This window comes from Rana temporaria, chromosome 7 (genome assembly GCF_905171775.1).
Source record: "Rana temporaria chromosome 7, aRanTem1.1, whole genome shotgun sequence".
In the NCBI taxonomy this organism is placed as follows: domain Eukaryota; kingdom Metazoa; phylum Chordata; class Amphibia; order Anura; family Ranidae; genus Rana; species Rana temporaria.
In genome coordinates, this window is record NC_053495.1 from 165,776,790 (window position 1) to 165,800,655 (window position 23,866).

General features: G+C 41.2%; 1 protein-coding gene across 1 annotated transcript in view; it reads left to right on the plus strand.

Annotated features, from left to right (window-relative positions):
- ASTN1 (astrotactin 1) overlaps window positions 1-23,866 on the plus strand; it is a 796,876-nt gene that overhangs the window by 758,277 nt on the left and 14,733 nt on the right. The window contains exons 18-21 of the mRNA XM_040360365.1: window positions 1,011-1,144; window positions 13,185-13,336; window positions 16,164-16,299; window positions 16,844-16,944. Of these exons, the coding sequence (XP_040216299.1) occupies window positions 1,011-1,144; window positions 13,185-13,336; window positions 16,164-16,299; window positions 16,844-16,944 (523 nt within the window). The remainder of the gene's footprint in view (window positions 1-1,010; window positions 1,145-13,184; window positions 13,337-16,163; window positions 16,300-16,843; window positions 16,945-23,866) is intronic.

Genomic DNA, 23,866 nt, shown 5'->3' on the forward strand with positions numbered 1-23,866 from the left:
GTGATAATGGAGTCTCTGAGGACCGAGCAACTAAATTTCTCTAAATTGTTTGCATTCCTCTCTTGGAATGGTATCCACACTGATCGCAGAATAGTCTAGAAAATACAACCATTTTTAACCAGCCTTTGACTGAACATAGGATTGACCGAACAAGGATACCACCCATCAAGGGTTTATGTATTTATTTGAATAGAGTGTTGACAAACACATGATGCAGCTGACTAGATATACCATAGTCTTCAAGCAATAACAGAGTTTTAGATTAGACAACTATAAAAGTGTACAGTATGTCGGCATAAAAAATATGAAGCACATCTTTACAATTCATGCACATTTCCCCATGTGCTATCCCTTTATAGACCCTGAAAGTACAGAGAAATATTTATTTATCTGCCACAAATTCGCTTTTATTTCCTGTTGTGACAAGACACAGCATTGTGTGGACTGAAATAAGAAAAAGTTGTGCCAACCATGCCAAATTGTCTTTTGTTAAACTATCAAATTATTTCTCCTCTTCTCCAAAACATGTGATAACACAGGAAGAGTGAACAAAAAGTGACAGCTCTTATTTCTGATAAGTTCAACAGGTTTTTTATTTTTTTTATTTTTACACTTTATCATTAGCAGATATAAAAAAAAAAAACACACTTTCCATCATACTGACCAGACGAAAGGGGAGCAAATAAGTGAGGTTTATTGATAAGGTTGCCATTCATTCTAGTGTGACCTAAGGAGAGATTGGAGACTCTGGGCAACCATTCAGAGACATCCTTAAAGCCTATGTATCCTGTCCACAAATAGAGGTTGCCTATATAACAGTAAAAAGCTGAGGTTTCATCTACGCCTACACCTTTGTTTGTTCAATAACTCTATGTTTGTGCCTGCATGATCCAATATTATGTTATATCTGTGCCCACGTTTTACCTTTAGGGGTTGAGCGTTCAGATGTCTGTCTGTCTTTCTGTTACTGCAGGGTTCTGTGCTCAGCTGTCTGTCTGTCTGTCTCTCAGTTGCTGCAGGAAGCTGTGCTCAGCTCTCTCTGGTGCTCTGGCCGTGGAGACGTGATTGAGGATTGGTGTCGATGTGATTCTTCTGCCTTTGGTGTGGATGGACTCCCAACCTGCGCCCCTTTACCACAACCTGTGTAAGACTTTTTTATCTTTAACCCATCTAACTCTAGTGTTGTCTGGCCACATGTGTCACATCAGCTTGTTTAATAGGTGCAATGAATAATACTTTGTAGTAGCTCATAGCAACAACTGCATTTCAAAGTTCATTTATTAAATTGCCCAAACATTTTTTTTATTTTTGATTGAGTGTGGGATAGAATCATTCTTGGCTTAAAATGCTATCTGGGGCACTATTAGGGAGATTTTTATTGCTGTCTATGTTAATGTTGCAGATTTTCACTTACTTCCTGGCTAGTGAAACTGCTGTTGGCAGGACAGGGAGTAAAGAAAAATGAAAAATCTCTATAATAGAGACCCTGGTAGAATTAAAGTCCAGTAGGTGGTCTGATGCCGCGTACACATGGTCGTTTTTTGTGATGAAATAAAACAATGTTTTAAAAAACGTCATTTAAAATGATCGTGTGTGGGCTTTATGTCGTTTTTTGTCTTCTAAAAAAATGAACAAAAAAAAAATTCGAACGTGCTTCAATTTTTTATGTTGTTTTTCAAAATGTCGTTTTTTGTGTCATAAAAAATGATCGTGTGTGGGCTAAAACAACGCTTAAAACAACATTTTTAAACCCGCGCATGCTCAGAAGCAAGTTATGACACGAGCTTGAATGGAACAGAGTGCCGTTGTACGTGTTGTACGTAACCGCGTTTTGCTAGAGCATTTTGAAAAAACGATGGTGTGTGGGCAACGTCGTTTTTTAAAATGAAGTTTGAAAAACGTTGTTTTTTTCATGAGAAAAAACAATGTTTTTTTACAAGACAAAAAACGTCCGTGTGTACGCGGCATAACACTTTCCTACTCTTTCCAAAACTAAAAAAATATATTTTTAAAAATCAACAATAAAAATGATGACTATTGCATGTTGTGGTTGTTGTTAAGCTCATGGCACACACTGGTCAACGTGTATGAAACTATATGAAAGAAAAACAACCTCATTCTTTTTCGTTGTAGAGTTTTAAAAATGAAAGAAAGAATTAGCTTCTAATTGAACTGGCAGATCATGGTACTGTATATGTTTTACAGCTTCCCATTCCTATATATTTATCCTATTCATGTAGGCATGAAATTGACATCTTCTAGACAAGCCTTTTTCAACCAGGGTGCCTTGAGGTTTCTTCAAGGGTGCCTTGGCAAAATGCCAAAAAAAGCCAGCAGGTGGATCAAGTCTGCCTTTTAGATACACAAAACCACAGGTTTTCATTATGCACCATTACGACTTTCTAGACACTGGCATCCAAACAACCAATGAAAGTTGATGGACAGTTAATAAGGAGTATGTCTGTTGCCTCCACAGCATCCTTGTTTGACCCTTCTGTGCTCCTGTCCCTCATCAATGGGGTAAAATTAGATGCCCGATGGAGAGAAATTGTGGGAGAAGAAAATCATTGGAATACTAATCACTACAAGTGTGCAAACGTGCAAATACTTTGGAAGAATAAATCCCCTCTAACGTTGGGTGTCCTACTTGTGGATGTTGCTGCGTTATGTAAAACTATTAGAATCATTTTTTACATTTTCGAATTGGGTGCCTCGCAACTGTCCATCATTTTAAAAGGGGTGCCTTGAGATTGTTTATAATTTTAAAGGGTGCCTCGAAAAAAGGTTGAGAAACACTGCTCTAGACCAACTGTCAACTTATGAGTTAAATGGGACCTCAAATGAGGAGGCCTCTGACATCACGAGAGGGTGATGTTCAATAAATGTAGTGCTTGAAAGGACTGTCATAAACTGCAGACCTAAAAAGAGAAATGAGAGTCGGAGAGTGTGGACATTTTTGGATGGGGATATGCTGCAGAAGATAAAAACTGGCAAGATGTTAAATGAGGCTAGTAGAGATCAATTCTATCGCTCTGATCAATGTTCCTACTACAAATTGCTGAGGTCCAAGATTTGCACATCATATACCAAAAAGGGCCACATGCTGCTTTCAGGCTGGAGATCCTCAACCAAAAGGACACAGTTCCACTGACAACTAGTGTAAAGGTGGGTGCGTGCTCATGGATCAAAATGTATCCAGATCTTCAGGAACTGGACATATTTTGTTCCGTATGAGACCATCCTTGTTTGACAGAAGTCGATCAGTGGATCAAACAGGACCGTTGTAAAACTTTAATTCAATCAGCTACTGCATTGCTGATCATTGTATTCTGACAGTGGATGAGTTGGGGGGAAGCATTTCATATCCACCTTGCTTGTGTGGATAGGGGAATCCATTTTTTTTCATTCAACCGCCAGGTAAACAAAAGAAATCTAAATGTGCATACCCAGCTTAAAGGGGTTGTAAAGGTACAATTTTTTTTTCCTAAATAGCTTCCTTTACCTTAGTGCAGTCCTCCTTCACTTACCTCATCCTTCCATTTTGCTTTTAAATGTCCTTATTTCTTCTGAGAAATCATCACTTCCTGTTGTTCTGTCTGTAACTCCACACAGTAATGCAAGGCTTTCTCCCTGGTCTGGAGTGTCGTGCTCGCCCCCTCCCTTGGACTTCAGGAGAGTCAGGACGCCCACTAACACACTGCTCCTTTCTCTATCTGCAACGTAGAGAGCGTCCTGACTCTCCTGTAGTCCAAGGGAGGGGGGTGAGCACGACACTCCACACCAGGGAGAAAGCCTCACATTACTATGTGGAGTTACAGACAGAAGAACAGGAAGTGAAGATTTCTCAGAAGAAATAAGGACATTTAAAAGCAAAATCGAAGGATGTGGTAAGTGAAGGAGGACTGCACTAAGGTAACTGAAGCTATTTAGATTTTTTTCTTTACCTTTACAACCCCTTTAAAGGTACACTAAAATTTTCATAGTCTGTGTTTCTTTTCTGGCCATTATAATTTATTACATTTAACTATAAGGCCTCGTGAACACTGGACGTTAAAATAATGTTATAAAAACGCCAGTAGCTGTGGAGTGAGCTTTCCAACTTTTTTCAACGTTTTTGCAATAACGTTTTTTAGCGTTTATTAGCGTTTATTAGTATGTTTTGTGTTTATTTCTTTTGATGGATGAAAAACGTTCAAAAACGTGATGTTTTTGAGAGTTTATCAACGTTTATCAACATTTACAGCTGAAAAACTTCTCTTTGCCGCGTACAGACGGTCGTTTTTTGTGATGAAATAAAACGACGTTTTAAATCATGAAACAAAACAACTTTTTTCAAACTTAATTTTCAAAAACGATGAAGCATACACACCATCATTTTTTTGAAAATGCTGTAGCAAAGCGCGGTTACGTTCAGCACGTACGGCGCCACTCTGTTCCATTGAAGCTCGCTTCATAACTTGCTTCTGAGCATGCGCGGGTTTAAAAACGTTGTTTTAAACGTCGTTTTGCCCACACACTATCATATACAGGCATACCCCGGTTTTAAGTACACAATTGGGTTTATTTACTAAAGCTGGAAAGCGCAAAATCAGGCTCACTTCTGCATAGAAACCAATGAGCTTCTATCCCCAGCTTGTTCAATTAAGACTGGTAATAAAACCTGGAAGCTCATTGGTTTTTATGCAGAAGTGAGCCTGATTTTTTGCTTTCCAGCTTTAGTAAATAAACCCCATTGTGTACTTAAAACCGGGGTATGCCTGTATAACACTATTTAAATGACACAAAAAACGGCATTTTGAAAAACGACACAAAAAATTCAAGCATGTTCGAATATTTTTTTTGTCGTTTTTCAGAAGACATAAAACAACGTTTTCCCCACACACGGTCATTTTAAATGACGTTTTCAAAAACAATTTTTTTTTCATCACAAAAAACGACCGTCTGTACGCGGCATTAGAACACACTAGTTTTTTTTATTTTTTACTGCTCAAAAAAGCCACTGCCCAAAACTGCTGATAACAGCCTATGTGTGCATGGATACATAGGATAACATGATGGAATGTTTAATGAATGTATAAAAAAACATCTACTGCCAAAAACAGCTGCTGTAAAAAACATCCAAAAACTTCCAGTGTGCATGAGGCTTGCTATATAGAGCATGGAATTATTGTAAAAGTATCCACTCTAGGTGTCAAATACTCCAGGTATGCCATTTTTTGTATTTAGCTTTCTAAAACTTTCTTCAACTTACTGAACAAGCTATTATACCACGACCTTTAGTTATAATATTTGTTTTAGCAGCAGGGTTCCCTGGGAGCTCAACATTTTTTCTAAGGCTCCTCTAGGCTAAAATAGTTAAGAAAGGCTGCTCTTGACAGATATGGATATTCATTGAATATTCTCTGGACCAGTTTTTCTCAACCTTTTTAACATGGAAGAACCCCTGAGATAATTTTAAGGTCTTGGGGAACCCCTGCTAATAATTATTATAGCTCAGGGTAAATTAGCCTGAACAGTAAGTTGAGATGAAAGCATAAACTAACAATCAAAACATTTAGTGCAATTAGAACATTTGACACCCAGGGTTGCTCTATACAACATTTTTTTCAGTAATAATAATAATGAAATAAAATGAATAATAATAATGACCAGAAAATAAATGTGAAATTTTGAAAATCGTAGTGTAACCTCACATCGGTGGTCAGTGGAAAGATGCCCCACTGGTTATCAGTAAACCATAACCTTCCTTTGGTGGTCAGTGAAGTTCATCATTGATTGTTACTGAAACAGGACCCTCTTTGATTTGGTAATCATTGGGTGGATGATCTCCTTACATTGGTGGTTATTTGGAGAGTCAGGGAGAGAAGAGCCCCATTACACTGTTGGGGTCAGTGAAATGAATGCTCCTTTCATTGGTGATCAGTGGGAAGAATGCCTACTAAAGTGCCTAAGTAGTTACTTATCTGTCATAATTTGTTCATCGCTCAATGAACCCCTAGCATCCTCTGGAGGAACCTTTGTGTTACACACAGGGCCGATGCAAGGATTTTTGTCTACTTAGGTGAAGGTGCATTTTGCTGCCCTTCCTACATCTTCCGGTGCCCCCGCCATGGAACCCTCCCAAGCCTGTATGGCATGCACTTTATTTACCAGTGTGTAATGAGGGGAGAAAGTCTGCTCTAAACAAATATGAATATTCAGAAAAGTGTGAGCAGTTGGAGTATTAGAAAAAAACATACTCTGTATACTTTGGGGCTTGGCGCTTGATGGAACTGGAGGCACTGAAGCTGCTTCAATCCCATTGCAGGTCTAAATGTTGCAGCACCCATATAATCCTGCCAGAACAGTATATTTTTGTTTTCTCTTGAATAGGACATTACAAATTCACTTAAAAAAAAAAACCAACGTGCTTCTGCCCTGGACGCAATGTATCCAATCTCTGTTTTCTTCTCCTATTCATATAAACATGCCCTTTGCTGTTTCCAGTCCCTTCACCTGATCCCTGACATCATTGTCATCCTCTGTTCCCTCAGGGTTGCACCATATCACAGCTCTCATCTCTCTAAAAGATCATTGTTTGCAGCTGTCTCATCTTTTATATGATGCAATAAACCATGTTTTATTGATAGTTATGTTTCCACAGACCTCAGTCTCATGTTCTGTGTCACACATCTCTGAGCTTTGTGGGATATGAGCAATAATATTTCTTTTTATTAAGTTATGGATCACAGCCTGGCAAACCTCTTTTGTAAGCTATGTGTGTCTGCGTGTTCCATCTCTGTGTGTTTTGTGTGCCATAAAGCTGCCTTGTGTGTGTTCCTAGGGATTTGGGCTGTGTAGTATTCTATTACTGGCTCCCAGAGGTCAGGCGGTTGTGTAATAAAAAAAGCTAATTATTATTGCGAATACTCTTTCCAGCAGCGCAAATTATAAGGTGGAAGTATGTAATCCCTTATTTTACAGCTTATGGAGAACTGTCAATTTATATAACAAAACAAAAGAGCCAAGTTACTCACTATTCATACATTAGAACATAATAAGAAAAAGGTTTCCACCTGAAGGAGCTTGCAACTGCATTATAAAAACTTCAAATCGTGAAAAGTTTTATTTTTTTTTGCTTTTTGCAGAAACGTAGCGATTTATCCTGATCAATTAGCTATTATTAATACTAGTTATCTTAGCATGGGGAAAATGGGCCCTATATCAGAGTAGCTGAATATTTAGGAAATTCGGGTGTAGCACCCTTGTCCCAAAGTAAGGCTACATGTAAATTTAGTTGTGCTGGGTGGTATCCAGCCTGGTTAATTTGTAGCATCAAATTGTTTTTTTTTTCTAATCCTTTTTAGTTGGGGCTTCTGCTTTTTGTCAGTAGATAGCGCTGTTGCCTTTGACATTAATATGATGAGCTACTGTGAGTTCAGGTCATAAGTAAAAATACATTTCTCAGCCAATCAGATTCACTGCTATGAATGCTGGGAGGAGGTATTTATTTGGAAGGAGTCAGGTCATCAGGGTTCTTCCCACCTGGGCTACGGCCTGGGTGGATGTGTCTGGAACAGCTCTTGGCTGCATCCCTGAAGCCTGAGATAAAGTACCAGAGGGGACTCTTGCATGGACCGGAATCCATGTAGAGCCTGGGAAAGCGTCAAGATGGAATCATCAATGAAGTTCCTGCACCTTTCGTGAGTTCAGTTCAGTTACTATAGGAGACAGCCTATTATACAAAGTACAGATGTGCTGGTTCAGCTTAAAGGCTCTTTTCCTGTACTTCTGTCAGCCTTACCTCATCTTTTTGTCAAAGGAGTCTGCCTGACTGCTGATCGTTACTATTTTTGACTAAGACAATCCCCTCTCTCCCACATTTTTCCTGTTTGTGAGAAATAAACTTCTCCTTGTTTAAGTATAAAAAGTGACTGGGGCCCATTTTCTATCTTGTTCATCACCCACCATGCCTACTAACCTGCACCCTGAAGAGTTATGTCAGCTCTCCCTGCCTCTGGGGGTCACCACCAGGCCCCTGGAAATGTGGGGTAGGCACTACATTTGGCACCCAACGTGGGGCTTGACGTTATTTTTGCTGTGGTCACCCCTAGCAACAAACTGCAGTTACACAGAAATTCCATTTGGCTCCATGGGAGAGTGGCAAGTAATGTATGTGTACCTCAGAGACTGTGCTATTGTTCTTTTAAACCATGTGGGGAAGAACCAAATTGTCTTTTTGCTCTTGGGAGAGTGTCAGCCTGGTCTTTTTTCACTTTACATCAGTGCTGAAGGGGTTAAGGCTGACTCCAGATACGTTTTGGTGCGCTGCTGGAAGAAAGAGGCAGGCGCTGAAGTTTCTGCTGAGCAGCCGGACCAATACCTTAGCAGGTATGCTAAGGTATTGGTCTATTGTGTCTCCTCCTCTGCTCTGCAGAGGAGGAGACACAGTTGTGAGCAAAACCATATGAGTCTACGTGCTCCAGGGCTTTATATTGTGTTTGGACAGCTGGTCCTGCAAAGGAACAGTTTAGTATAATCCCTTAATTCAATACTATGGTATCTGAGCGGCAGTACTTGGATATAACTATTAAGGACAATACACATAGTTCATATCCGATTGTAGAAAGGAACACAAGGCTGATGCAATGCAGTGGTCTAGAGGAAGCCAGTTATTCAGGGTTCTGAAGATCCAAAGGTGTTGAAGACCCAACTAAGGGTCAGACGTTATCTGTTATACCTCAGCAAATCTGCATGCATTGACTCCCTCCCTAAGTATTTATTTATTTATTTTGCATTTTTTTTGCAATTTGTCCTGATAAATTATCTATTATTATTACTACGTATCTTAGCATTGGGTGAAAATGCCCTATAACAAAGTAGCTGAATATTTAGGAAATGCAGGTATAAGAAAAGACTACCAGTTAGTTGTAATGGAAAAATAAACCATGGATACTGTCTGACTGCTGTAACAACATCTGCATGTTTTTCATGAATTAGTCCATTAGTGTATCAGAATGTTTTTTATCGAACTGCATGTAGCTGTCTGACAACAAGTAATCTCCACTGCTGTGTCACATGAATTTCAGATATTTCAATATCCAATTAGGGCAACAATACGTGCAACATTGACATGTGGCTTTAGTTATTGTGAATATATGGAATTTGTATTTTCTAAGGCAAAAAGAGGTAATAGGCCATAAACCTAACAGTGTTGCAAGTAATTTAGTCTGGAGTGGTATGGTTGCCAATTACTTCATATCTTATCTCCTCTGTACTAAAGATAAGTGGCCCTTAGCATTAATAGAATCAAATTGTTTTGGAATGTGTGATCTGTAGTTGAGCAGCACAATTTCTTAGAAACCCTCATACCTTGTTCTTTAGTAGCTGTGCTTTGCATACTATGGTCCAGATTCACAAAGAGATACGACGGTGTATCTACAGATACACCATCGTATCTCTGACTTACACTGGTCCTATCTATGCGCCTGTGTTACAATGTGTTACACTGTCGGATCTTATTTTCGATTTAAAAATGGCGCCGGGGGCGTTCCCGCTCATTTACCTTGAATAATATGTAAATCAGCGAGATACGCAAATTCACGAACTTACGCGGACCCGACGCAGTCTTCTTACGACGTTTCCGTAGCGGCTTTCCCGTCGTATACTTACCCCTGCTTTTATCAGGCGCAGCCAATGTTAAGTATAGCCGGCGTTCCCGCGTCAAATTTGAATTTTCTAACGTCGTTTGCGTACGCCGATTCACAAACATGCGCGTCGCAAGTCACTCTCACGTCGAAACCACTGACGTCCTAGTGACGTCAGTGGGAGCAATGCACGCCGCGAAATTCCCCGGACGGCGCATGCGCATTTAAATCGGCGCGGGAACGCGCCTGATTTAAATAGTACACTCCCCCTAGCCGCGGAATTTGAATTCCACCGGGGGATTTAGGATCCGCCGCCGCAAGTTTGGAGGTAAGTGGTTTGTGAATTAGCCACTTGCCTCTCAAACTTGCGGGAGTGGATCTTAAATCACGTAGATCGAGCGGATCTATAGATCCGCTGATCTACGTGAATCTGGCCCTATATGGTAGTTGGATGATTGTGCTGCTGCTATGTGTTGCCCTACCATTCACCAGCAAACCTCTTGAGGTCTTTGACTGCAAGGACATTGTCCCTTGTATCTATAATGGGCCTGATTTAGATTAAATTTGATTCTTGAGTGGCCTTCATCCACCCAAGAAAAACCCTACTACAGCTGTGACCCTTGATGGGCAGTCTACTGCCAGATATGTTCTCTGTTCTAGCAGTCTCATAAAATTCACACCCCTTTCAACCCCCCAGGAGATGTTATTTACACGGTGGCACTTGTCAGTGGTTGACGACATAGCAGCTACCATTTTAACTTTTTCACAGACCGACATAATTCAAATTACCTTGGTTAGCAATTTTCAGGTGAATATGGAAATCAATTGAGTTATTATCGTTTTGATAAATTTTTACAGTACAGTATTTCAATAGTGTCCTTTTAAACTAAAACCTTTGCTCTGGGAACATTTATTACCAGTACATTTTCATTATGTGCATTTTTTTATTTCAACTTTTATGTTTGCAAAAAAAACAAAAAGCTTACTAATGTTTAATGAATGATTTTCAAATAATAGATTTGCAATAAGAAGCCAAACTCATTAGAAGAAGTACCCCTTGGTGTACATAAACTAACTGAAATCCAGGTCTAGAGATAGTCTGGAGACCTGGAACATGTTGGGCCAAGAACAAATAGAACTTTTGTGAATACTCACTGGCTTTGTAATACAAGAGTATCCATTTTTAGCCAACTGCACCTTGTGAGGGAATATAGAACTGTTGAAGGGAATAGCATGGTTCTGTTATGACTCATTAAATCGTAAGTATTGATTACGTTTTAAAAGCACTTAATAGATTTAGGTTGACCATTATTCTGAATATTTTTTAATTTTTGTCCAAGTATATTACATTAAATAACATGTTGAAAAATGGGGTTCCCTCTTTTCTAGAAAAAACAGGGGGCTGACATATGTTACAGCCTCACTGTATAAGCTCTATTAATTACAATCTGGGATCAGGCCTCCTCTCTGTTGGCATAAAGCAATTGCCTTTTCTGAGATACGAGTGTTGCTGGTGCAAGTGGAAACCAAAATTATTTTATAATAGTGGGTGTGCTGCAATCAGAAAGAAAGGGGGCAAGACACCCAATTGTGTCTTGTCCTTAAAAAATGAATGTGATATGTGAATTGCGCTCCCCTGGTGGTTTGTCTATCGCCACCTCCTTCTGGGCAATATTTTTAATTTCTAAACCCAATACATATCATCTGCGTTGACAATACACCAGATATGTATAGATGTGTACAAATGTGTGCCAAAAATGCTTATATACATCTATTCTTCTCAGGAAAAAATGTAAAAAACATATATATATGTGCTGTACACGTATTAAATAGTGCTCTTATGAAGCATAGATTCCCCTATATCAGATTCAAAGAATCACTACCATAGAAACAAACAACCATTGTGATAACCAAAAAGAAATTTGAAATATATATATATAAGAAAAATATACACATGTGACAATTAGAGGATTTTTAGATTGGTCCTCTTCTCATTAAAGTCCCAATATGCTAGCCAAGTGCTTATAAAACGATCAATGCTTCTCCCGTGAGATGTTAAAACACAACGTAATTTCACCACTTCAGTGATATTCCCGTCACCGTTAAGAATGGCCACTCACCAGATCTCATGTAATAAATGCCTTTGGTTCATTCCCAGGATAACCACACCTGGCAGTTGGTGGAAATATGTATAAAAGGAGTGGTTATCCTGGGAATGAACCAAAGGTATTTATTAAATGAGATCTGGTGAGTGGCCATTCTTAACGGTGACAGGAATATCACTGAAGTGGTGAAATTACGTTGTGTTTTAACATCTCACGGGAGAAGCATTGATCGTTTTATAAGCACTTAGCTAGCATATTGGGACTTTAATGAGAAGAGGACCAATCTAAAAATCCTCTAATTGTTACATGTGTATATTTTTCTTATATATATATTACTTGAGTATAATCCGACCCAATATAAGCAGAGGCACCTAATTTTACCACAAAAAACTGGGAAAACCTATTGACTCTAGTATAAGCCTAGGATGAGAATGCAGCAGCTACTGTAAGTGGAAACAAGGGTCAACAATGCACATTTGCAGCTTCACTGTGCCCATTTCAACCTCACTGTGCCCATTGCAACCTCACTGTGCCCATTGCAGCCTCACTGTGCCCATTGCAACCTCACTGTGCCCATTGCAACCTCACCTCACTGTGCCCATTGCAGGCTTGCCAATCGCCATACCTGATTCTATACTCTTGACTGTATACCTGATTATGGTGTCATGCAGAGTCAGACAGTGGGTGTCCATTGTTAAAAAGTCGTGCCTCCTCCTCCTTTTGTTCCGTGATAGGCGGAACACTCAGTTTCCCAGCAGACACTGTATTCAGTGTTCCGCCTATCACAGATGTCCTTTCATCCTTGGACAAGAGGACGTCCGTGATAGGCGGAACAGAACAGAATGAGGAGGAGGCGCGACTTTTCAACAATGGGCGCCCGCCATCTGACTCTGCACCATAATCAGGTACACAGTCAGGAGTATAGACTCGAGTATAAGCCGAGGGGGGCATTTTCAGCCTAAAAAAAAGGGCTGAAAAACTTGTCTTGTACTCGAGTATATATGGTATATATGATGTTTTTTAGAATATTACATTGTATTGAATATTTTGCAAGGGTTACCTATGATGTATCTATGATATTACTTGCCTATGAAAGTGGTCATTTCACTAGTTTTAGTTCTTAAAAAAGAACTAAAACCCATCAATGAAATAAAAAATTTACTATATGATATATTATGGCTACCTCTGCTGACTTTCCCATAATCCATTGTTCCAGTTCTTAGCTTGTTCCACAAACTCTGACTGTCTCCTGGGTCACACAACCAGCTTGATATCCCCTTGTAATCTGGTGATTTAGCCTCCAGCCATTGAGACTGAGTGTACATATTTTGTTGAACATACTACATTACAGTGCTGCTTGTCAGATTTGGTCAATGTCATCTTTTCCTAGCAGTGAATCATTGCTTTTTGTTAATTTAGCCAGGCTTTAAGTGTCTCCTTCTCTTCCTCTCAGGTTACATCTGTCTATGCTGCAGGAACCGAGCAGTACCCTCCTCGTGCTGGAGTGGCAGCATTTAGAATCTCCAATCGGAGCAAGAATAGTAGACTACATCATCAGTCAGGAGAAAAATGCTGACAAACTAGACCATTCCAAAATGGAAACAGGTAATCCCCTATAGAATAGTACAGTCCTTGTTCTTCACTTTTCTTCAGACAATTGGGAGCCTTACACACAAAAATATATTATATTGTGGCTTACTAGCCCATAGATGTGGTAGATGCATTTTGTTTTGTTTATGATTGAAGCCTAGTAAACTGTTTACTAGGCTTCAATTTGTAAATGAACAGGAAGCAACTTAGTACAGAGCATTTTCCATTCAATCACTGTCCAGTTCAGCTGACGCTGTATATACAGTATATAGACGCACACATGTTTGTTTGAGCTTTGGGGTGCACACCCTAATGCAATAGTCTGCTCACACCACTGCTAGAGAGTTTTTCATTTTTATTGGGAGAGTGCATGTGATCAGAACAGGGCCAATCAGCACTGTCCAGACAGAGGGTCAGGGGTCCTGCATCCTTATAGGACAGGGGTGCCCAACCTTTTGAAGGCAGAGGGCCACTTAAGCGACTTAGTAACTAGTCGCAGGCCACAATAGGCGAAGTGGGCAGATGAAAGGTCTGTGTCCAGTCTACATATACAAAACAGATACAGACACAGCCCAATCTACTCTATGGGCCCTCCGATCCAATCAGATAGAAGGGGCAGATCCACTTCTGTTTTTTTAGCAGATCGTATTGGAGGTAGGCACGTGTAAACGGACAAAAGTCTGTTTACATCTGCCACTCCATAGAGGTGAATTGAGGGTTCGATTGGGTCGGACCGATCATGTGAAATGGGCATAAGGCTTCTTTTACACTGATGGTCTGCGATCTATTGCGGCGCAGTGTACCTGTGCTTTTTCTGCCGGTTAGTTGCACTTTGCCGTAGATGGCTATTATATCCTGCAGGTGTGGTGTACTTTCTGAAAAGCCGATTGCTTCCTCTACCGCTGGCTTCAATCACAACACTGATGCTCTCAGATGGCAGGTCAGCAAACCTGCAATCTAGACTTGCCAACCAGCCATCCCAGAGCAGTCGTGGGACACATCAGAGGGCTCCGCAGGCCACATGTGCCCCCCCCCCCCCGGCCACTGGTTGGTCACTCCTGTTATAGGACAATCAGAGGAGATTGAAAACTCCTCCCACAAGCTTTAACTAGTGCTCAGCCAGACACTTATCAAAGTCACAAGACTGCTATATACTGCTGATGAGAAAATGCATTTAGCAGTATATATTCACAAAAAATATTTCCATTTTCTGTGTACTGTGGGAGACCAAATATAGTGAATGCAGGGTCCTGGGTTTAGTAAAACGTTAACATCTCACAAGATTTCTGGCAGGAATAATGGGTATTTTATTGAACAGATATAACAACACTTCCAATGGCATATTGAGAAGCCTAAAATGGAAAAAATAAGAGAAGTTCCTTGTTAAAGTTCACATTCACACATTAACTAGGACAATATCTGTATGCAAGTCAGCATTCCTGGAATGTTGCATCTTGTGTGGTCCTGCTGGGAATAAAATCCTTAACTGTCAATTAACTAAAAGATAACATATGTGGGGGGTTTGGAACTGCGGTGGTGTCTGTCAAACTGTTCAACTAAAAAATTATTTTCAATTCTCACAAGGTTTTGCATGGGTCAGGTATATATATATATATATATATATATATATATATATATATATATATATATATATATATATATATATATATATATATATATACACGTACATGCTTTATTCTTATCCTTATATTAGAAATTATTCTGTATATGCATGTAAAATCCATTCACAAAAATCATTGTATGAATGTTCATGTTATATTCTTCTTCTGTGCTGCTATCTTCTGACATTAATTAGGTTTTGTGAGCAGAGCAGAAAATTAACCTATCTGTCTAGGGGACAGTAAACATTTTATGAAAAAAAAAATACTGATAATGAGAAAGTAGCACTAGTACAACCATGTGCATGCAACAAAATGTCTATAACACATCTATACAATATTTAAGTACATGATTTAAATATTTTCATATGAAAATGTGTGCTAGATAAAATAGCAAACATGGTTACAATAACTGACACAACTCTGCATAAGGTCTATTTGTTCTATATATTAACTTCCAAAGACAATAGTTTAGTATTGGTAGTTATTGGTACAGATGTTCTGCTCTATCATAAGACCTCCCAAACACTCACACCAACCCCTCGCCCCATAACCCTAGCCATCACACTTACCTACTCTCCTACCTTAAAGGAGTTGTAAAGGTACAATTTATTTTCCCTAAATAGCTTCCTTTACCTTAATGCAGTCCTCCTTCACTTACCTCATCCTTCAATTTTGCTTTTAAATGTCCTTATTTCTTCTGAGAAATTGGACTACATGAGAGTCAGGACGCTCTCTACGGTGCAGATAGAGAAAAGAGCTGTGTGTTAGTGGGCGTCCTGACTCTCCCGAAGTCCAAGGGAGGGGGCGAGCACCACACTCCACACCAGGGAGAAAGCCTCGCATTACTGTGTGTAGTTACAGACAGAAGAACAGGAAGTGAGGATTTTTCAGAAAAAATAAAGACATTTAAAAGCAAAATGGAAGGATGAGGTAAGTGAAGGAGGACTGCACTAAGGTAAAGGAAGCTATTTAGGAAAAAAATGTACCTTTACAACCCCTTTAAGCCCTATGCTGAACCTTCCTGTAACGCTAATCCTCATACTAACTGATCCTTTTTTTAACTATGGATTTTAAGGGGACTCAATGTAAAGCAAAAAACATGTTTTTAACTTGTAAACACCAAATCCCAGAAAGCAGCTCGGTCCTTATGTGTTAAGTTTTAAGAGGGATTAGATAAATGCATATAAACTAGAAAATGTTATAATTTTCCTCCTCTTCAGAAAACGTGCTGAGTTTTGTCGAAGACATCATCTCAGGAGCCAAATCTCCATGTGTGATGCCGGCCCAAGTACCCGACAAACATTCTTCATTGATATCGATCGTGGTCCGCTGCCTGGAGTCCGACACTTCCTACACGTGAGCTCCATTCTCTCCTGCTGCCACCTGTCCTCTCTCTTTATAATCAGGCCAATAATGAAGTCAAACTCTGCCGGTTCAAATGCTTCAAATTCTATTTTCATTTAAATTGCCCATCTTTAACATTAGCAAAGGAAATCAGTGAAGTGAATTATTTTGGAGCATTGTGGGAAAAAAAGGTTAATAGATTTTGCTATTAATAGTCCCTGTATTATTTAACGGGTGACATACTGTTGCCTTGGGACTTAAGGGCTTGTTAATAACCCCAGTTTGGTAAATTAATCTTTTCATACTGCTACCATTTAATCATCTTTGGTAATATCTATTTAAGTTGAAGTCTTACTTTGGCCAAGGTATGATAAGCTTTGTACCCTGCCTCAGGCCTACTCAATTTAAAATGCAGTTGGTAATATAATTTATAGCTTCCATCATTGGTAGCTTTAAAGTCCCCCCTTAACCCATCTTGTTTTATGATATAATAAATTTCCCGGATTGCTTTGTGTCAGAGTCAACATAACAGATTGTTGTTGCAATTCCTGCTCAGGTTCACTCTATGGGGAGTCGATAATACTGGAAGACGATCAGAACCAAGTCACGTCACTGTCCGAATGCCCTGTCCGGAGGTGGATGATGTAAAGTCACAAGGTAAAAGTTTTGTTCTTAACATTATTGATGTCATGATGATTGTGTCACTCCACAATCATCTGACATCTTTTCTGAGACCTCTGTCATCATATGGTGACCCTGATGAAGTACAGAGTGTGTATTTACGCTCTATATAGCATACACACATATACAATACAGACACACACATACATACATTATATGGAAACAATACTTACAGCTTCTAATTACTGTATAACTTTTAGATCATGGCCCGGATTCACATACATCGGCGCATATTTATGCCGCAGTAGCGTATCTAATATACGCTACGCCGACGCATCGCACAGAGGCAAGCACTGGATTCACAAAGCACTCGCTCCCACACGTTCTTAAAGATACGCTGGGTTTCCTCGGCGTAAGCCAGCTTAGGTGGAAGTGGACATGAGCCATGCTAATGAGGCGTGACCCCATGCAAATAATGGGCCAAGCGCCATAGAAGTACTTAAAATGAACGGAGCCGTCCCGTGGCCGCATCCCAGTGTGCATGCTCAGAATCACGTCAAAACAACTGCCTAAGATACGTCGAATCACTGACTACGACGTGAGCGTGACCTACGCCTAGTCATATTCACGTACAACGTAAACGACAAAAGATACGACGGCTTGTGTTCCCTGGTCCATACCTTTGCATGAGTTGTGCCTCCTATATGGGGAATAACTTTATGCCTAACGTACTACTTAAGCAAACCGCGTATATTATGCGCCGGGCGCAACTACGTTCGTGAATCAGCGTATCTCCCTCATTCGCATATGTGCATAGAAAATCAATGGGAGCGGAAAATGCGCCCAGCGTAAATATGCGCCCACGATACGACGGCGTAGGCAAGATACGTCGGTCGTAGGAAGCCTATTCTCAGGCGTATCTAGTTTTGTGGGCACGGCGCACAGATATGACGGCGCATAGTTACACTTACGCGGCGTATCTCGAGATACGTCGGCGTAAGTGCTTTGTGAATCCGGGCCAAGGGTCTTCAAACTATGGCCCTCCAGTTGTTCAGGAACTACAATTCCCATCATGCTTAGTCCTGTCTGTGAATGTCAGAGTTTTACAATGCCTCATGGGATGTGTAGTTCCGCAACAGCTGGAGGGCCGTATTTTGAGGATCACTGTTTTAGACCATCGTGTGTTCCTGTTTTCAGTGTGCACATATTTTTTTCCCTGATCTATATATAATTAATGCACAAAACATTGTATTACACACACTTCTCCTGGAGATAGAAGGTCAATACGATATCTGGGGACATAACTGTAATTCTTTCTTGTACACTTATGCAGCAGAATACATTAAAATCCGTATTCTACATCCTGTTTGTGATTCCACGATTGTGCTCTGAGTGGGTCCAGGTTTATGGTATGGCATACTGAGCAGAAGTTTAAATTTTGTACTACAGATGAAGCTAAACCACCCACCAGCTTCTACATATTTCATTACAAAGTGCTCTGGTTTGTAAATAAATTAATAGGTAGTAGATGTTCAAAGGGAAAACATCTAAAATGCATCTAAAAAAAAAAATGTCAGCAGTGAAAAATGAGATTGATGCACAAATGTAACTTCGGGACCTGGGACAGATTTGATTGCATTTGTTTGCATAAATCACGTACAGGAGGACTTAAAGAGGTTTTCCAGACTGAATAAAAAATATCCCCCACTACAGGGCTTCTTTATATACCCCCAAAAAAGATACCGTGTATGCTTCATAACGTTTGGGAACACCAATCTTACCTTATCAAAACAATATTTTAGGTTTGTAAAGTAGCTATCAGGGTGAAATACATGGTGATTTTTATGTTTTCTTAACCACTTGCTTACTGGGCACACATAACCCCCTCCTGCCCAGGTGAAATTTCAGCTTCCGGCACTGCGTCGCTTTAACTGACAATTGCGCGGTCGTGCGACATGGCTCCCAAACAAAATTGACGTCCTTTTTTCCCCACAAGTAGAGCTTTCTTTTGGTGGTATTTGATCACCTCTGCGGTTTTTATTTTTTGCGCTATAAACAAAAAAGAACGACAATTTTGAAACAAAATACAATATTTTTTACTTGTTGCTATAATAAATAGCCCAATTAAAAAAAATAAAAATCTCAGTCTAGGCCGATACGTATTCTTCTACATATTTTTGGTAAAAAAAAAAAAAAAACCAATAAGCGACTGGATTGCGCAAAAGTTATAGCGCCTACAAAATAGGGGGCAGAATAATTTTTTTTTTTTTTTTTTTTTTTACTAGTAATGGCGGCGATCTGCGATTTTTATTGGGACTGCGACATTATGGCGGACACATCGGACACTTTTGACACATTTTTGGCACCATTCATATTTATACTGCGATCAGTGCTATAAATATGCACTAATTACTGTATAAATGTGACTGGCATTGAAGGGGTTAACACTAGGGGGTGAGGAAGGGGTTAAATGTGTACCCTATATAGTGTTCTAACTGTGGGGGAAGGGGGGTGACTGGGGGAGGTGACCGATCTGTGTCCCTATGTACAAGAGACACAGATCGGTCTCCTCTCTCCCTGACAGCACGCTGTCATTGTGAGAGCCGGCAATGAGAAATGATCTGATATGTTTACATCTCTCATTGGCTGCACAGATCGTCTACCAAATGGCCACTCCGATTGGCCGTTCACGGCGATCTGTGATTGGTTGTGTCCAAGGGACACGGCCAGCACAGAAGTTCCCCGCTGCGCGCTCTGGAGCGCGCATGGGGAACGAGGAAAGGGGCGGCCGTAAAAAGACGGCGTCCTAAAGAAGTAGAGCCACCCTGCGGCCGTATATAGGCCGTCGGGAAGTGGTTAAAACTTCTTAAATGAGATCACCATCAGAATTCTGAGGCTGGGTTCACATGTGCGGTGCAAATTAAAGCTCTTTTTTCACAGCTAAGCCTAGGTTCACACTTAATGGGGTGCAATTTTGCAGCAAATTTGATACAGATTCGGCACTACATCTAAATTGCATCCTATGTATGCGAACCGGGTGTATGTTAAACTCTTGTCTCCAAAAGACGGCTACAGCGCAAGCCTATATTGCCGGTAGGGCATCAATGTATGTCCTCCAGTGCATGAGCAGCCTGCGTGCCCCTCGAGGGGCGCGTGCAGCTCGCTCTGTGATTAGCAAGTCACAATGAGACTTATGTGCTTACAGAACGGAGAAAGGGGCCGGTCCCAGCCCCTTACCACGTGATCAGCTGTCAGCCAATGACATCTGGTCATGTGATGTAAACAAAGTCGAGTGAGGAGAAAAAAGGCAGATTACTGTCTGGAGTAAACAGGACATCGTCCCCGCACAGTGCCCACCAGTGCCACCTACCGTTGCATATCAGCACTGCTAAGCAGTGCCCACCAGTGCCACCTGATATGATCAACATGTATAAATACATAAGGAGTCCATATAGTGAACTTAGTGTTGAGTTATTCACTTTAAGGTCATAATAGAGGACAAGGGGACACTCTTTATGTCTAGAGGAAAAAAGATTTCATCTCCAAATACGGAAAGGTTTCTTCACAGTAAGAGCTGTGAAATTGTGGAATAGATTCCTTCCAGAGGTGGTTCTGGCAAGTTCAGTAAATTGCTTTAAAAAGGGCCTGGATTATTTTCTAAATCTACAGAATATAACTGAGTACTAACATTTATAGGTAAAGGTAATCCAGAGAAAATCCGATTGCCTCCGATCAGGAAGGATTTTTTTCCCCCTGTTGTAGCAAATTGGATCATGCTTTGCTGGGGTTTCTTGCCTTCCTCTGGATTAACTGTGGGTGAAGGATTATGTATATGGGATTGTGTTATTATTACAATTTTTTGGGGGTTGAACTAGATGGACTTGTGTCTTTTTTTCAACCTGAATAACTATGGAACCTACCAGTGTCTACCAGAGGCGTATCTAGTGGAAATGGCGCTTATGGCAAGCACCGAAAATGTGCCCCTGTCAAAACATTCACCCCCCACAGTAGTGTAGTAGTATATCCTCCTTTGCCCAATTCACCCCCCCCTCCCACAGTAGTGTAGTGTCCTGACCTTCTTTGTTGTGGGGGAGTGCGACTGCCTCAGAGCCGCCAAGTGCCTTGCCTTTCTTTGATCCTCCATCACACCATCCTTCCTTCCTCCCTGATCCATCCCTTCTGTCACCATCCCACCATTCATCCTTCCTCCATGAGCCATCCCTCCTGTCACAAACACACCATCTCTCTGGCCTTCATGATCCATCCCTCCTGTCACCATCACACCATCCCTCCTTCCTCCATGATCCATCCCTCCTGCCTCCAGCACCTCCTCTATTTATTACCTTAAGGTGTGCCTGCCCTGCCTGGGCTGGTCCGTTTGTGCTGTGGATGCCTGGCTGGGCTGGTCTGTTTGTGCTGTGGATGCCTGGGCTGGACTGTCATGCTGTCTCCAACAATTTGGATCGTCAGGAAAAAACTCAGACCACTACAATGGCTCCTCCATTCCACCTGCACAGCTCGCTTACTCCTGCTGACTGATTTTCAATTCTGGTCACACTGATAGACAAGCATGTGGGCGTCCACGCCTGTCACTCTCCTACATTATACTGCCAGCCAGCCAAGGTACTTGCAAGTGAATTGCCATGCCGCCATTGGCACCGGGGATATAGTGCAATAGGCGGCCGCAGAAGAATGGGAGGGGATTTTTTCAATGCAGGGAGAGTTTTTTTTTGGCTGCCACCCCCCCCCCATCGCGCCCATGGCACTTGCCATGGCTGCCATACCTTGGATACGCCACTGGTGTCCACCAGTGCCACCTATCATTGCCTATCAGTGCTGCCAATCGGTGCCTATAGGTGCCTATCAGTGCCACCTATCAGTGCCCTTTAGTGCTGCCTATCATTGCCCATCAGTGCCACCTATCAGTGCAGCCTCATCAGTGCCTACCAGTGTCGCCTCATCAGTGCTCATCAGTGCCGCCTTATCAGTGCCTATTAATGCCGCTCTATTAGTACTTATCAGTGTAGCCTCATCAGCACACATCAATGAAGGAGGAAAATTCCCCATTTGCAAAATGTTAATCCAACCTATATAAAAAATATATTTTTTTTAATTTTGGTCTTTTTTTGTTTGCTTAGCAAAAAATAAAACCCCCAGTAGTGATTAAATAGCACCAAAGGAAAGCTTGATTTGTGTGAAAAAAAATCATAAAATAATAATCATATGGGTACAGTGTAGCAAGACTACGCAACTGTCATTTTTGAAAAGTGACAACACTGAAAGCTGAAAATTGGCCTGGGCAGGAAGGGGGTTTAAGTGCCCTGTAAGCAAGTGGTTAAGTTAACAATACCACGCAACCGGTTTGCAAAATGCAGCACGATTTGCAGAATCGAATCGCATGGGTGTGAACACCCATTCAATTTAATTCTGGTGCGGACAAAAAATGGTCTTGCACCAGTTTGGTGCGAATGTGGTGCGATTAGAGCCATACAAATGCATGGTTCAAATCATACCCCAGAGAGATTGCATGTAATTTCGCACAGGAATTACATGCAGTGTCTGAACCGCAGCAGCGTGAACCCAGTAGTTGTTCAGCGTTTCAGGATCAGGTTAGGTTTACATCAGGATCAGGTCAGGTTTACATCAGGATCAGGTGAGGATATTATCCTGTTCAAAGCTGAATGACATGTGTAATTCAGGAGCATTCCTATACAAGTCAATGGGCCAGATCCAGAGAAAATTGGATCCGCGCAGCGTATCAGAGATACGCTACGCCGCCGTACCTGGCGGAATTTCGAATCCTCAACGATTTTGCGCCGTAAGTTACGGCGGCGTAGTGTATTTCTGGTGGCGGAATTCAAATCGGCGATCAGGGGGCGGGTTTCATTTGAATGAACTGCGCATGCGTCATCCAGAAATTTCCCGCCGTGATTTGCGCGAAATGACGTCGCAATGACGTAATTTTTTGAACTTATACGTGAGTTATGTCCATACCTATTCACGGACGACTTACGCAAAAAAAAAAATTCAAATTTCGACGCGGGAACGACGGCCATACTTAACATGGCAAGTCTATCTATACGCTGCAAAATACCAGCTTTAACTATATGCCGGAAAAAGCCTACTACAGACGACGTTAGAAAATGCGACGGCCGCGCGTACGTTCGTGGATTGTCGTAAATCGCTAATTTGCATACCCGACGCGGAAAACGACGCGAACTCCACCCAGCGGGCGCCAAAGTATTGCATCTAAGATCCGAAGGCATACGAAGACGTACAACTGTCGGATCTAACCCAGAAGCCGTCGTATCTTGTTTTGAGGATTCAAAACAACGATACGACGCGAGAAATTTGAAAGTACGCCGGCGTATCAGTAGATACACGGGCGTACTGGCTCTGTGGATCTACCCCTCTATTCCTAAAAAGCAAAGCAAAAAAAAACTTTAATTTTATTTATTAACGTGTATATACTGTTGAAGGTGGGGATCTTAGGGCCAGATTCGCGTACAGCGGGCGCAAGTTTACGTAACCGGTTTACGTTACACCGCCGCAATTTTTCCAATTTAGTGCACGTTCCACAAAGCACTTACCTGGAAATTTGCGGCGGTGTATCGTAAACAGGTCCGGCGCAAGGCGGTCCAATTCAAATGGGGCGGGTACCATTTAAATTAGGCGCGCTCCCGCGCCGGACGTACTGCTCATGCTCCCATCGCAAATTTCCCGACGTGCTTTGCGCGAAATTACGACGCGCCGACGTTTTGTGAATCGCGACGTGAAAAAAGATTTACGCCGGGAAAAATAAAAGATTTAAAAAAAATTCTAAAGCGACACGGGAAAGACAGGCATACTTTAACATGGTGGAGTACTTTTACACCATGTTAAAGGTGCCCTATCTTTGCGACAGAAATCTAACACTCGCGACGATGGGAAAAATCTTCGTGGATCGCCGTAACTCCTA